The sequence below is a fragment of the Ambystoma mexicanum genome, chromosome 12, assembly GCF_040938575.1.
Source record: "Ambystoma mexicanum isolate Mex_15411 chromosome 12, UKY_AmexF1_1, whole genome shotgun sequence".
In the NCBI taxonomy this organism is placed as follows: domain Eukaryota; kingdom Metazoa; phylum Chordata; class Amphibia; order Caudata; family Ambystomatidae; genus Ambystoma; species Ambystoma mexicanum.
In genome coordinates, this window is record NC_090936.1 from 1,040,845,971 (window position 1) to 1,040,862,104 (window position 16,134).

The following is a 16,134-nucleotide window of genomic DNA, read 5'->3' on the forward strand; positions in this document are numbered from 1 at the left end:
ATTCGTAACATCTGTGATGCAGCCACTTGGGCTTCGGTCCATACATTTGTACGTCACTACTCCCTTGATTCTATCCATGGGCAGGATCTGGCCTTTGGCAAGGCGGTCTTTTACTCTGCAATTTGATTGGGCATTCTAAATTTGTGTATTCTAAATTCTTTTCCCACCTCCTTACATTGGTACTGCTTTGGGAGTCTCGTAGATATGGAATAAGTCGGAGGACCCAATCCCCTCAAACAAGTTACTCTCTTACTTGGTAACGTTCTTTCGATGGAATGGTCCGGCGACGTATTCCATATTGCTCCCTCCCTGCCTTCCCCGCTAAAGAATTTCTTGTGCGATTACAGCTTACGTTTCTGCAAGGCTGTGTGGTCTGGCTGGCAGAAGACTGGTGCCACACGTTCTGGGGAAAAAACTACAACTGAGGCTACGGGCGTCGTGCGTCCTACTTGTAACATCTGGTGATGTCGGCCATCGGAGGAGGTCCTCGGACGGCGTATCGACGTCATCGACTCAGGACGCAGATGCCGAAAGATTTTCCGAAGCAGCACAGCTGTGGACATTACTGTCATAGATATGGAATACGTCGGGCCATCCCATCGAAAGAACGTTACCAGGTAAGAGAGTAACTTGTTCTTCCGGAGGCTGAACCAGGTGGTAATGGCCTCGGGACCTCTATAATGGCCCTAGCTGCACTTGGGCTATTACATCTGGTCATTGGCAGTTACCACCCTTTTATAGCCTCTAGAACAGTTATGGAGGTTTACATTTCAGTAATAACCGTCATTCAAAAACGTCTAATGCAGAAAATGTCAGAATTCCGTTTTTTTTTTGTCTGATTTTTACAGCAAAGCTAACAGAATCATATGGCAGTCATATGAGAACACACATGCCAAAGAGCAACAAATCAACCACTATACAAGACAAAAAGGGGTAGTTATTCATCTAATTCATTAAAAGTACTCCACATATCTATCAAATATTTTTTGCGAACTTTTCTTTTCAGGGATTGAAATAATGTGTACAGCCAGTTTGTTGACCTAATTCTCATGTTGATTTCAGGACTTAACCTCTGCTCTCACCCGAAAGATTACTCTAAAAACTCCTTTGATCTCTTCACCTATGGACACTGTTACAGAATCTGATATGGCAATTGCTATGGCGGTAAGTCAACCAACCTACATGTTTCATAGAGCATGGCAGTGCTCTGTGCTGTGAATGTAGGCATAAGAACCTTTAAATGTCAGCTGTCCCCTTTATCATGGCTTTGACCTGGCACACTTATAACCAACATGCTCCGTAAGGGCTGCCTCAATCACTTACCAGTGTGTTTTTCTTTTATACCGAATTCTGCTTTGAAAATTATCCGAGAGCACATTAAATAGCTGTCTGCAGCAGGCCTAAAAATAGCCATGTTGCAAAAAAATAAATTAATAGCTGCTTCGTCTGATTGTGGAGGTTGACTTCTTTTTATGCATTTTGTATAGTGCTGGCATTGTTTAAGGCCATGCTGTTCAGTACTTCCCTAGAGTGTTGATGAAATTGTGATGATGGCTCGCGGTTGCTGCAAGTTGGTATTGAGGTGCACGTGCAGATAAGTTATAGATTAAAATGTTTTTTAGCAGTGCCCATTTATGTTATGGGTATTGAAGCATAAACATGTTGCTTATTGCATTGGTTCATTGTAGTGCAAGATGCATTACTTTTGAAAGCACGACTCTCCAGTGGGAAGGGTGTTTTGCCTTTTACTCTCCCCTTTCAAATAACTCGACTATGAAACGCTGACAATGTCCTAGATCTGCTCTGTCAACGCTCCAATGCTTAACGAGTGTCATTCATCACTTAATTAGACATTTTGCCTTCCATACCAAAAGTACTCCCCATTCTCATGCAGTGTCTCTGGGAACTGTACTGCGTTTCTCATCGGTAGGCAGTAGCCGTTCAGATGAATACAAATGGAGCAGAGCAATGGATGGGATTTTGGACTTCAATTTGGAAAATCCAGCTGCAGTCAACATTTATTAATGTTGCCTGACGTACCTGCCGTATCCAGGGATTAAGCTGTGTGCAACAGTGCTCTGGTTTGTGTCCATGCCTTTTATATATCGCCCTGTGGCACACCGTCGTACTACTTTCCTATTTTTGTTAAAATGCTTGCTTCCCAGTAAATGTACAATGATTAGTTTTTGAATTTTTTTTAAAAAATCTGGTGAAATTTGTCACTGGCAGATTAACATTGCTTTATATATTTTTTTTGCAGTTGATGGGTGGAATCGGAATTATTCATCACAACTGTACTCCTGAGTTCCAGGCCAATGAGGTCCGCAAAGCCAAGGTGAGTTTAGTAATCTCCCAGGCCAAGTGCCTTACGACGTAAATACTTGGATGCGCTTTCGAATGAGCGGATTCAGAACTAGCACAATGCCTCAGCTCGGCTAAACATTCCTACTATTCTAAACTGCTCCACTCCCAAGCCTCTATCCTCGCCGTATCTTTCAAACCCTTTCTCGTCTTCTCTCCCCACCCACTCCTGACCACTCAGCTACATCTCCCCTCTCTCCTTCTGACTTCGCGGACTCCTTCTCTTCCAAAATTCTCTTAGCTAAAACATTAACTGCTCTCCTTCCTATTCCCCTCCTCCTTCCCTCCACTCCCCTTCAGCTTGTATGTCTGACTTCTCTCATATTACTCATTCCAACATTTCCCTCCTGTCCAAATCTCATCCTACTGCTGACCCTTCTGATCCCCTCCCCACCTTTCTTATTCCGAAGATTTACCCTTTTCTCATTCCCTACTTCACCTCCTTCAATCTCTCCTGCTACCTTCCCTTTGCGCCTTCAAGCACACTATCATCCCTATTCTGAAGAAACCTGCTAATCCCCTTCTTGCATCCAACTTCCGTCCAATCTCACTTCTTCCATTCTTCTCTAAAATACTTGAACGCCTAGTCTATTCTCAGCTCTTGGCTTTCGTCACTAACATTTATCTCCTCCACCCCCCCCCCCCCTGCCCCCTAAATCTGGTTACCGCCCCAAACACTCCTCTGAGACCGCTCACGTTCTCAACTCACTTCTCACTACTCTAAGCAATCCTAAGTCGTCCTCCTTCTTGACATCTCTGCTGCTTTTGACAGTCGATCACCCCTTACCTCTCAATACTTGGTCCTTTGGTTTCAAAGGCTCTGCCCTCAACTGGCTCTCCTCTTAACTCTCTCACCGCTGTTTACTGGGGCAGTCGTATCTCCTCAACTCTCCCCTTGGACTACGGTGTACCCCCACGGCTCTGTTCTTGGCCCTTTCCTATTCTCTTTACACCTCCCTTCTCGCCCCTATCATCTCTTCCTTCAGAATTTCTCACCATTTCTACTCTGACACCTAGCTTTTCCTTCCTTCACTTCTGACCTCCACCTTAATCTCTTCCTGTCTTACCGCCATTAAATACTGGATGTCATCCCACTTTCTCTCAACACTGAGACTGAAGTCTTATTCTTTCCCTCCAACACACTTCCCTCCCCTCTTTCTCCCCCTCCTTGTATTCATTGCTCCCCTCTAATCTTCCCATCTCTGCCCATGCTTGTAATCTAGGCATTCACTTGGACCCCTCCCTCTCCTTTACCCTCCATATTTCTTACCTCTCGCCCATGTCGCTACCACCTTTTCAATATTTGTAAAGTCCGCTCCCCTCTCACCTTCCATGCTACCAAACTTTTAATCTCCTCCCTCATCTTCTCTCGTCTTTTCTATTGTTCGTCTCTCCTCTTTGGACTCCCTGCTTCCCATCTTGCCCCCCTTAAATCCCACTACCACTCTATCTGTACCCTGTCTTCTCTCTCACTCGCCTCACGACTCCATCTCCTCTTCGCTTTCTTACCTTGGCTGGCTTCCCTTCCACTCCCAACTTAAATTTCACTTCCTCTGTCTTGTCTTTAAATCTCTTCATGCCCTTGCACCCCCGTATCTCTCCTCTCGCCTTTCATTCTACACTCCCTCCGATCTGCTGATCTCTTCCTACTTTCTGTGCCCCCGCCCCATGCGCCTCTTCTAGTTTCCGCTCCTTTTGGCTCCTAGCCCCGTACACTGGAACTTCCTACCTCTTTCTAGCCGCTCCATCCCCACCTACGCCTCCTTCCGCGCTTCCTTGAAATCTCTTCTCCATTCCCCATCCTGACACTTAGCCCCCTGTCACCTTTCTCTCCCCTCATGTCTTCCCCTACTTACCTCTATCCTCCTACTGCATTCCCTCTTACGTTTCCTCCTCTCCCCTTGCATCTTCTCTCTACCCCATTCTCTCTTCCTTCCCCTTCTTCACCCCCTCCTTTTCTAGTTTATCCTCATAGGCAAATTGTTCTACATACTGTTTACTGGTTTGATTCTTGTTTTGTAAATTGCTTCGACTGTTATCTTCTATGTATTCCTGTTATGTAAAGCGCTTTGGCGTAAAGCGCTATATGAACATGATAAATACAAATAAGGAGCTTCCAGACCTGACTACATTGTCTGCCTACAAAGCACTTGTACAATATACTTTTTTCCCTACTTTGACTACTCCAACCTTTGTCAATCCTTCCATCCTGTTGGTTTATGGCAATGCTTGATTCCATCAGAGTGCCAAAGACACAGGACACACCTTTATTGTTCGTGATGACTTACTAAGCATGAGAGGACCTGTGAATGGCGACAAGGAATCTGGTACGTAGGGTTTTTTGTGAACCCTATGGGGAAGTGAGCTCTCTGGCGAAGACCTCCTAAAGCAGTGATGGCAAACCTTTTTGAGCCCAAGTGCCCAAACTGCAAACCAAAACGACTTATTTTTTTCAAAGTGCCAACACTGCAATTAAACCTGAATAACAAGGTTTTAGTTTAGAAAAAACAATTCGTACAGTTTTTCAAACCAACAGCTTTTGTTTAAAAAGAAACACAATAACAGAGCTTTCCATTAAACATTTTTTTTTTTTAATTGAAAAAAACAAAAAAACAATTGTACACGCGCATGTATTATTTTTTTAAAGACGCCTTTTGTGGGCACAATTAATGTGATTTTTGCTGTTGTATGCATGCTGATAACTTGTCAAACCTTGGCTCATACTCTGTTAGTTTAAGAGCAACACATATAGCACTGAGTTCATCTGTTAGTCTATTTCTGGCATCACATTTGATATAATTCAATGCTGAAAACAGCTGCTCACAAGCATAGGATGACCCAAACAAAGAAAAGCAATCCCAAGTGTTTTCATTGACTTAAAATTATTTGGCAGATAATTCCACACTGTAAGGATTTTATTTTCCGAACCAGCAACTGTGCTGTTCTCTGTTATCCCCTCACATCATCTTCTCAAGTGTTGCACGCAGGTCATAGAATTTATTTTTCCAGATAGAGGTTTCTTGAAATTCCAGTAGCTCCATTTCAAGATTTTCTAAATCGAACCAGTGTAAGCAGGAAAGATCAAGTTCTTCACATTTGGCTTTATCTGGAGACGTAAGAAAACACAGGGTTGTCTCCATCTTTCAGAACTGTAAAAATCTGTTACTAAAATTCTCCTTTGCAACTACTATAATGCTAGAAAATTCCTTGTAGATTTCATGGTTTGGATTGTCTGTAAATGTAGAATTTTCCAAATGCATTTTTAGATTTGGAAAATATTTCAGCTGCCCACTTTCAAGGTCTCTTTCAAAAACCTGCAGTTTTCTCTCATGTTCTGATATCAGAAAACATCCTTTCTGCTGTTTTCCCTAAACCTTGCAGTTTTTTGTTCAGTACGTTGAAGTGTATTGTAAAATCAATAAAAACATGAGGTTGGTGAGCCAGGTCATATCCGTGAGCTGTGGATATTCCTGCCCCTTTTCATTCAAAAACAGCCTAATTTCATCCAAGCAGGCTACAAATCTCTCCGATACCCTTCCTCTGCTTAGCCACCATATGTTATTGTACATAAGTAAAGTATTATACTGTGCCTGTACCTCATCAAGAAGTGTTTGAAACTGTCGACAATTAAGAGCATGAGCCATGATGTAATTCACCAGTTTTGTGACATCCTTGAGAATATCGTCTAATTTTTTGCTGCTTTCCTTGGCACAAAGCTTCTTGATGTATAATACAATGAAATTGAATGACTGGATGCTTTGCTTCTTTAACAAAAAACTGTATGAAACCAGATGTTACCCCCACCATGGACGGTGCCCCATCACTAGTAACTGAAACCACTTTTTCTGGCCTTATGTCTTGTGACAAAAAAGCCTCCATCACAGCATTGTAGATATCTATCCCTTGTGTTCTTCCAGGCAAAGACACCAGTTTCATGAGCTCTTCTCTCATGGTGTCACCAACAGCATAACACAAAATTACTGCTAGCCTTGCATGATTATCTGTGCTTTCATCCAAGCACATGGAGTAACAGGCTGCCTTTTGTAAGTCAGTGGTGAGCTGCTGACTAACATCCCTTGTCATACGCAGGACTCTATCTTTAACAGTATTTCTGCTAAGTGGCATTTCAGAGATTCGTTTCTTAATTTTGTCCTTGTTTGGGAAATCATGAAAAAGGGAATTACTCAAGCCAACATGGCCGTTTTGATAAAATCGCCATCAGAGAGGGGCTTCCCATGTTTTGCTATGCACAGTGAAATTTCAAAGCTGGCAGTTGCCAGATAATTTGTTTTAGAAAGATAGTTGCAAAAACTACGATACTGGCAGTGATATTTCCTTAATTTCCCATCAAGAAACTTCTTTCAGCTTTACCAAGTTCCGCAACACTTTCATGGTTGGTATCAAAATGACGTCTGACACTTGATGTGCGAGATACAACACTTTCACTACACAGAACACACCGCTTTCCCATTGCGTTCAATCACTCCAAATGACTGTGTCCAGGCCTCTTGGAATGATCTTCCACTATCTGTTTTTAATTTTGCCTTCTTTGATGTACTCCTTTTTGGGTATGCAAGTCTACAGAAAACACAAAATAAAGACGGATGAAGCACCCAATACAAATCTATCCCTACCTACCTATAACAAAAATATTGTCACATTTCACAAAAAAGGTACATAATAAACTGACAAATCCACACAGACCATGAAGAATCCCAACACAGAACTACATTCTCAACCCGAGAAGATGGAGTAATGAGGCTCAAGCCTCGTGTCCAAAAATCACTGCTGATCGATGGAATCTATCAGCAAGAAGACAGACGGAGCCACTGCAAAGTCACTTGCGGTGACATCGCTTCACATTGCAATACATATACAAATTAGGGTCTCCACATAGATTTTATAACAGGCTTTAGAGATCTTCAGACAACTCATGAAGAGAAATCTATATAGAAATAACACTATGATGGGGATGACAGGTTGGTAGTGTGGAGCTACCCACGTTGAGCTTGCCCTGGCCCATTCACCAACTGCACTTAGGCAGGGGAAAGAGGCTAGCAAGACACTACTGCACCGTTTCATTGCTGCAGGTCTGCAACAGAAACACACAAAAATGTTAAGATATCGCCATGCACTAACATTATTTTGCTTTTATAATTTAATAAGGCAAAATACTTTAATTCCGAGGTCAAACCACATCGGTCCCAAAAGTCTGTTGGGCCAATGAAGGAAAAAAAGGACAAACTCTGCACCTCTCGCTGAAGTTGGTGTACCAGTAATGACTGGTGTGCACGCCCCAATTTCACTGGTGTACACGCCCCATTTCACTGTTGTGGTGCAGTTCAGAGCATACACATTTGATGCAAGCTTCTCCAGCATGGGGTCTGGCATGGATTCACATGCTCATGAATATTCCCCCTCGTCAGGCTGGGAATCCTCGGTAAAGAAAAAATCAGTATCAGTTTCGTTTCTGATCTGTCTTTCGTAGTAGTAACCAATCACTGAGCTCTGCGTCATACCGACCACAGCCAATGACTGCCCTCTACCCAAGCCCCGCCTCTGGCAGCCATCTTCAGATTTTTACCGCATGTTCAAGTGTTGGGATCCTCGTGCTATTGCTCTCGAGCGTTAGTGCTATTTTTTTCACGTTTTTTCTCAAAAACTTCGATTTTTCGGTCAAACAGAGCCTCAAGCTCCACCGATTCTTCATCCGATCAACGGGGACCCGTGTCGGATTTGTCTACGCCCCTCAAGGGTGAAGATTTCGTCGAGCTACACTTTTGGAGGACTCCAGAAGTTTCTCAGGCCCATCTCGGACATGGCCCAGGAGAAGGGAAGCTCGACGCCCGGAAAGCTGTTCAGGGTCTGCCCTGGATGCCAGCTTCAGAATGTCTTTAAGGAGGACGAACACTCCTTTTGTCTTTACTGCCTACATGAGGACAAGACGCACGTGGAGAAGGACTGTGCATTTTGCGGCAATATGTCGGAGCGGACCATGAAGGACCGCCATCAACGTCTCGCCAACTGGCTGGAAGGGAAGAGCCCGTCAGGCGAGAAGAAGAAATCCGAGCGGTCTTCTAAGACCTTTGAGGACGCCCCAGCGACGGGGGTCCAACACAAGGCCAAGCACCGCGAGTCCGCTGGCACCGGGAGCGCCGAACGGTCGGGCTCTACAGGCACCAGGCAGGGCGCATCCTCCCCGGCACCATCAACCACGAGCCAACGCTCTGGTTCGGGTAAGATGAAGGCCGAGCACCTGGCGAAGCTCCTGGAGAGGCCCCGGTCGAGCTCGGAAGGCCCCATCGGAGGGAGAGCGAGGCAGTGTCCCCCCTCCCCAAGGAGAAGGCAGTGAGCGCACCTAAGGTGGTGAAAACCTTAATCCATCCGGCCAAGGCCTCTATCGAGACAGTGGCGGCGGCCCTGGCTCAGCCTGTGGAGGCTACACCAGTGGTGGCGACCTCGGGGGCTCAGAGTCTCCCTGCCACCGCGGAGGGAGTCCTCTTTTATGCCCATCGACAGGACCCCCGTGAAACCTCCGGAGAAGAAAAGGGGGGGGGGCAGGAGGTCGTCGTGGATTCGGCCTCAACCTCTCTGGGAAGCCCCTCTCTGATGGCGAGTTGATCGAGGTCTTAAGCCACGGCGTTGGCGTGGAAGAAGACCAGCCCGTCGGGAGGGATCCCGACGTAGGAGATGACGATATCGTCGAGGGTGCCGACGGGGCCCCTGACCGCCCGTCGGGCTCCCCTCAACCAGCTCCGCAAGACAACTCGGCAGCCATTTTGTTGGCTATACAGTCCTTATGCTCGGAGATAAGGACGAGACTGCCGTTACCACCAGCGGAGGAACCGCTCCCGACGGGGGACCCAGAGCCAGGCCCTTCTGGGAGCCCTCCCCCTAAGAGAAGGATTCACCCTCCACCTCCTTTTCAGCCATTGCGCCCTGTTCAGCCCTCCTCCCCGTCCACGACTCGTGGGGATGATACAGGGACTGACACGGCCGCGACGGGTACGGACGACGAGGTTTACGACGAGGATCTGCCGTCGTCACCTCCCACCCGGGCTTCGCCGCCCGACGAGATTGGATCATTTCACTCCATGATCGCCAGGGCATCCGAGCTCTTCCAGCTCTGCCCGGAGGAGAAGAAGGAAGGTTTCCTTTATCAACGGTGCGAGGCCAAGAGGAAGACGGTCCTCTCCGTGCCTCTACTGGACGATATTTGGGATGAGGGCCTCGCCCTCCTCAAGAACCCATCCACGACGCCGGGTAGAAGGGATCGGTACGAGAAGAAGCACCGGGTCCCAGATGCGGCCCCCTTGTGCCTCCGGGCACAGCCGACCCCGGACTCCGTCGTCTCCGCGGCGGCCAGGAAGAAAGCGGGGGAGGGGTGCGGCCTCCACGTCGACTTCCCCGCCAGACGGCGAGGGAAAGAAATTGGATACAATGGGACGCAGGGTCATCTCTTCTGCAGCGACGACGATTAAGGCGGCCAACGCCTTGGCTATCGTAGCCCGCTACGACAGGGAGCTGTGGTACAAACTGGCCCCCCTGCTGGACTTCCTACTGGACGACAAGAGGGCGGATGCCCTAGAGATCTTGCAGGAAGGTGAGGTGGCGTCGGACCACGCCATTACGATTGCGACGGACATCGCCGACACTGGATTTCGCCAGTTGGGCAACAGCGTGTGCCTTAGGCGGCGTGGATGGCTCAAGGCTACTGACTTCCGTCAAGACGTGCAGACCAGAGTCTTGGACATGCCGTTCGATGGAAACAACCTGTTTGGGAAAACGGTGGACGATTCCCTTCAAGCCATCACAGCAGACACGGAGACGGCCTGGGCTCTTGGGGTTCTCCAGCAACGGCGGCCGCCCTTTCGGAGCGGCGGAGGCAAGGGTGCCTCCAAAGGTTCCGGCGGCGGATTTTCCACCTACCGCCAAGCGGCCCGTTCGTCGTCGCAGGAATCTTACAGGGGACGAGGCAAGTCAGGCGGACCCCGCCGTCGTCGCCAAGGAGGTCAAGGCGGCAAAGCCTCGTCGAAGCAGGACTGAACCGGCCGTGGGGTCGGGGCCCCCACCGAAGCACCCCGGTGGGAGGCCGGCTGGCGAGCTTCGTCAGCGTGTGGGAGTCCATCTCCACCGACCGTTGGGTGCTGGACGCCCTAGCCCGGGTCACGCGCTCGAGTTTCAAAGAAGATGCCGCGCGTCCCCCCTGTGGCCAGGAAAGAACTTCACGTCCCTCAACTTCTCTTGGAGGTAAAGGCGATGCTCAGGAAGGGCGCCATCGAGCTCGTCCCAAAGAGGCTTCGGGGCTCCGGAGTTTACTCAAGATACTTCCTTGTGAAGAAGACGGGAGGATGGGGTCCCATTCTGGACCTACGACGACTGAACAAATTCATCAAGGCACAGAAGTTCCGGATGGTCACCCTCCAACACGTCCTGGGTCAGCTGGAGGAGGGCGATTTCCTGTCGTCGTTGGATTTGGAGGATGCCTACTTCCATATTCCCATCCTAAAGGGACACCGAAAGTTTCTCAGGTTCGTGGTCCAAGGGCGTCACTATCAGTTCAGAGCCCTTCCCTTCGAACTAAGGTCGGCACCCAGGGTGTTTACCAAGTGCCTCGCACCGGTGGCGGCGCAGCTGCGCCGAGAGGGGATCCACGTCTACCCCTACCTGGACGACTGGCTCATCCGAGCCAAGACGAGGGATCTCGCCGTGGAGCACACGGCAAGGACCGTCCAACTTCTCACGGACCTGGGATTCTCCGTAAACTATGCCAAGTCCCACCTGGTGCCCGCGCAAGACGCACTGTTTCTGGGAGCGAAGCTCGACAGTGTCGCTTCTGGCCTCCCCGTCGGAGGAAAGGACGAGGGCCATTCTGGGCAAGGTGCAGCGGATGCTGGTTGCGGACGCGGCCAGAGTGAGGTCCATCAAGTCCCTCCTCGGAAAGATGTCTTCTTGCATTTACCTCATCCCCCTGTGCAGGCTCCGGATGCGCCCATTGCAGGAGTTCCTGGACGCGCGCTGGATCCAGACGGGCAGCTTCGAGGAGAGGATCACACTCAACGAGAGTTTCCGATGAGCGATCCGGTGGTGGGGCACCCGCGCACATCTGACGGCGGGCATGGACTTCCAGACCCCCGGCCACCAGGAGTCAGTGACCACGGATGGCTCCCTGGAAGGGTGGGGAGCGCACACCGAGAATCTGCACGCGAGAGGCCTTTGGCTCCCGACGGAGAAGGCCCTCCATATCAACGTCCTGGAGCTCCGTGCAGTGTTTTGTGCCCTCAGGTCCTTCCTTCCGTCCCTCGGCAAGGTGGTGAGGATCTTCACCGACACCACCACCATGTTCTACATCAGGAAACAGGGCGGAACCAGGTCCCCAGCCCTGTCCAGGGAGGCGCAGGATCTGTGGCATTGGGCCGTCGCCCAAAGGATGTTTCTGGTGCCGTTTCATCTGGCAGGGATAAAAACACCATCGCCGACTAACTCGGCAGGGAGCTGCGCTCGTGCTACGAGTGGGAACTACGACAGGATCTAGTGGACCGCCTCTTCCGACGGTGGGGCACACCCCAGATCGATCTGTTCGCGATGGCGACGAACTCCAAGTGCCGGAGGTTCGCCAGCAGGTTTCCCCAGCCGAGGAGCATGGGCGATGCTTTCTCGTTCCCCTGGGAGGGCCTGTTCCTATACGCGTTCCCTCCATTGCCATTGCTGATCCGGCTCATCAACCAGTTCAAGAGGTACCGGTGCAGGATGATCCTCGTCGCACCTGCATGGCCAAGGCAGATATGGTTCCCGGACCTTCTGGATTTGTCAGCGTCCCCGTCAATCAAGCTGCCAGTGGACGCGGATTTGCTCTCCAGGGAAGGAGGTGCCATCCTCCATCACGACCCGAAGTCGCTGAACTTGCAGGCCTGGCTCCTGCAGCGTTAGAGTTTGGAGGATACGACATACCGGCCGACTGCAGAGAGGTTCTTGCAAAGGCCACGGCGTCCTCAACTCTTAAATGCTACGGACACAAATGGAAGAGGTTCTCTGTCTGGTGCCACGCACAGAAGATTGACCCTCTGCGGATTACGGCTCCCCAAGTACTGCCGTACCTACTGACGCTGGCCAAAGCTGGACTGGCGCATGCGTCCATCAAGATTCATCTTGCTGCGATCTCCCGATACACCAGAACCACGGGGCGGACGTCCTTGTGGTCTCATTGTCTGGTGAAAGAGTTCATGAAGGGACTGTTCAGATCGTTCCCGCCGGTGAAGGCTCCGGCTCCGGCGTGGGAGCTCAACGTGGTGCTGACCAAGCTCATGGGACCTCCGTTCGAGCCTCTGCACTCGGCTCCGTTGAAGTTCTTGTCGTGGAAAACAGCGTTTCTTGTGGCCATCACCTCCGCACTACGGGTGGGAGAGATCCAGGCCCTTTCCTGCAAGGCCCCGTACTTGACTTTTCACGACACGAGGGTAGTGCTCAGGACGCACCCCTCCTTCATGCCCAAGGTGCCGTCGGACTTGCACCTCAAGAAACCCTTGGTGTTGCCTGTTTCCTTCCCGTCGCCTTCATCGCCGGCTGAGAGGACTTTGCACTCGCTGGATGTGGCTAGAGTGCTGAAGTTCTACGTGGACCGCACAAAGGGTTTTCGGAAGACGTCACAACTCTTTGTGAACTTTGGACCTGTCAATCGGGGGAAGGCTCTCTCGAAGGTTTCCATTTCGAGATGGCTCTCCGGCTGTATCATGTACTGTCATCGGTTGGCAAACCGACCCCTGCCTGGCCGTCCGAGAGCCCATTCCACCAGAGCGATCGCAGCTACCACGGCGTCCTATCTGGTGTGCCCTTGCTGGACATCTGCAGGGCTGCTACGTGGAGGTCGACGCACACCTTCACGAAATTCTTCTGTCAATCGGGATTCCAGGGAGGAGTCCAGGGTCGGCCAAGCAGTGCTGCGCAACCTGTTCGCCTAAGGTGAGCCTGGTGAGGAGGTAAGAATTGCTTAATGTTGAGTTTAATGTAATGCTTAATGTTGAGCCTTTGCCACCTCCCGTGGTTGTGCATGTGTGTACTGCTATGTATTCTTTATTCATGAGCATGTGAATCCATGCCAGACCCCATGCTGGAGAAGGAACAAGTTACTTACCTGTAACTGTTGTTCTCCAGCATGGGTCTGGCATGGATTCACATGCGAACCCTCCCGCCTTCCCCTCTGCGGCTCTTCACTTGGTCATACTGCCACTTCACGTGCTACCAAAATCTGAAGATGGCTGCCAGAGGCGGGGCTTGGGTAGAGGGCAGTCATTGGCTGTGGTCGGTATGACGCAGAGATCAGTGATTGGTTACTACTACGAAAAACAGATCAGAAACGAAACTGATACTGATTTTTTCTTTACCGAGGATTCCCAGCCTGACGACGGGGAATATTCATGAGCATGTGAATCCATGCCAGACCCATGCTGGAGAACAACAGTTACAGGTAAGTAACTTGTTCCATCCCCCTGTCGCAGCAAATGCACTTTGTGGTGGTACAAAAGCGGTAATCTTCTGGCACTAAACAACCCCCATTTATCTTGTGTACATCTGGCTGCGTTTCCTCATTCCAGACACCCCCTGCCTCCAAACGTCGGTGGTCTTAAACCAAACCACCCTCTTAAAGTCCTCGAGCCCAGCACGAGTTCTTAACCGCGCCCATCCAAAACAGACCCCCTAACGGTCCCCCGCCTCCCCCATCCCCTACCGGCTCAAGCAAGGAAGGCCATTATTTGGCTAATGGGCCCTTCACCGGCACAGTTTGAACAAGTTAAGAACTCTGCGGGGGTTCTTGTGTGTGATATGAAGCCACCACTCGGCACAAGATAAAGAAAGAGGACCACGAGACAGCAGTCAGGTGGCGGACACGCATTTCACATCAGCCTCTGGCAGAGCAGACCAGCACACACACGGCACAGCGAATGCAGGCGAGCGTGTTATCTTACCGCCGCAGAGCCCCGTGCAGACATTTTTCCCGGCAGTCTCAGTCCTGCTGCTCCTGGCTAGCTGGGAGTGAGGTAATGAATCCAGCGCAGGCTGGGATCCAGGCGGACTCGCTCGGCGAGCAGTAAACTACCCCCACAATCAACTCCTGCCCTGCCTGGACAAAGCACGGGCGCTCGGCGAAGGAAGGGAGGGGGCAGGGAAAACTTCACACTCAAAAACCAAGTGTACCTTCACATTCTGGCATGCAGTTCCTTTCTCCGGGATACTGCCACACAAAGCTGGGAGGGGGCGGGGGGCAGAAAATGGGGAATCACACTACTCGGAATGGGGAATTGCCATCCCATCCGCACAGGTGAAAGGGGAACAGACACGCCCACTCTTTGAAGTCCCCAGTGATTTGAAGAGGAAATCTGGACAGCCATTCGTCCTGTTTAAACTCAGCTAGAGGCAGCTCATTAATATGCATAACACTTCCACCCTTCTAGGTCCTAGCGGGGGTGTGGCTTCAGGGTTCTTCCCAGAGAACTGTGGGAGCTGACGCCGTGACTACAGTTTATGACTGTAGTCACGGCGTGCCCACAGACGGCTCGGCGTGCCGGCAGCGGCACGCGTTCGCCATCACTGTTCTAAAGGGTCATAGCCACGCGGGTCCACGGAGCCCGCTGGAATGTGGAGAGCGAGTCCAACGTTAGCAGGATGGCTAGGTTTTTTCTCCAACTGTGAAGTCCATGTTGGGGCGTCAGCGGGGCAAATGAGTCAATGGAGAGGCACCCTTTTTTTTCTGCTAGCATGACCAGTCAAGCCGTGGTGGGCTCGGAGCTTTCACTGGGGAAGTGCCCAAATCGGAGCTCTATGTGCAAAGAAATTGGAGTGGCCAGTCACAGCAGCCACACGTGGAGTCAGGCAGGGCTCTGGGGTCAGAAGGGCTATGCAGCCATTTTGGATAGGTTGCCAGTATAGAACTACAGCATGGTTACAGCCAGATTCATGGCACGTGGTACATTCAGCCGCCAAATATTGAATAATATTGCAGATGCGCTTGGATGCACAAAAGATGGGAGCACTTCTGTGCTATTTCAGATCAGATAAAATCAGTGGATTTTCGAACACACGCGTGTAAAGCCCTGATGGGCTTACCTCTGGTGCAGTGACTTTGCGGGTCCTTCCGAAGTGCTCAATCGGGTTGGAGCAGGTCCAACACGCAGTGATTCCCGGACCGGAGAGGCTGTGGGGGAATGAGCACGACGATGGGAAGAGGGAGGACAACCATGAGGGCGAAGGTTTGTTGTGGATTGCCTTTGCGAAAGCTGGGGGGGCGGGTGGGGGTGGATTTTGTCATGGCGAGTCGCTGCAAACTCAGCCGGCATCGGTGCTGTAATTGGTGGATAGGAATGTTGTGTTCAGCGTTATCGTTTTGAGGGGGAGGCGTTCAGGAGGATGTGATGTCCCAAGCAGTCCAACTTGGCATAGGGGAGCAGCCTCTTCTACAATTGACTACTTTTTAGCCTCTGCGAAAATCTGTGAAAACTGACGTTATTTGTAGAAGGGAATGAGGATGATCATGCAATGCTTACATTATTAATAGATGTTAACTTTTCCTCAACTGTCTCCACATATATGTAAATTGTCTGTGAATACGGCTGGCAACTGTATTAGAAAATTTGATTGGGGGGGGGGGAGCGGTGGAGTTTGACTAGCAAACTACAAAACATGGTGGCTAATGTTCCTGAGGATCACATGTTTGAATCCTGTAATCCATCTAGTTTCCATTTGTTGCTATTGGATTTGGAACCTCAAACATAATATCCA

General features: G+C 50.1%; 1 protein-coding gene across 7 annotated transcripts in view; it reads left to right on the forward strand.

Annotated features, from left to right (window-relative positions):
* The window catches only part of IMPDH1 (inosine monophosphate dehydrogenase 1), a 971,605-nt gene that overhangs the window by 580,360 nt on the left and 375,111 nt on the right, over positions 1 to 16,134 (forward strand). For all 7 annotated transcript variants that reach the window (XM_069629569.1, XM_069629570.1, XM_069629571.1 and 4 more), the window contains exons 4-5: positions 1,063 to 1,164; positions 2,261 to 2,335. In XM_069629569.1, the coding sequence (XP_069485670.1) occupies positions 1,063 to 1,164; positions 2,261 to 2,335 (177 nt within the window). The remainder of the gene's footprint in view (positions 1 to 1,062; positions 1,165 to 2,260; positions 2,336 to 16,134) is intronic.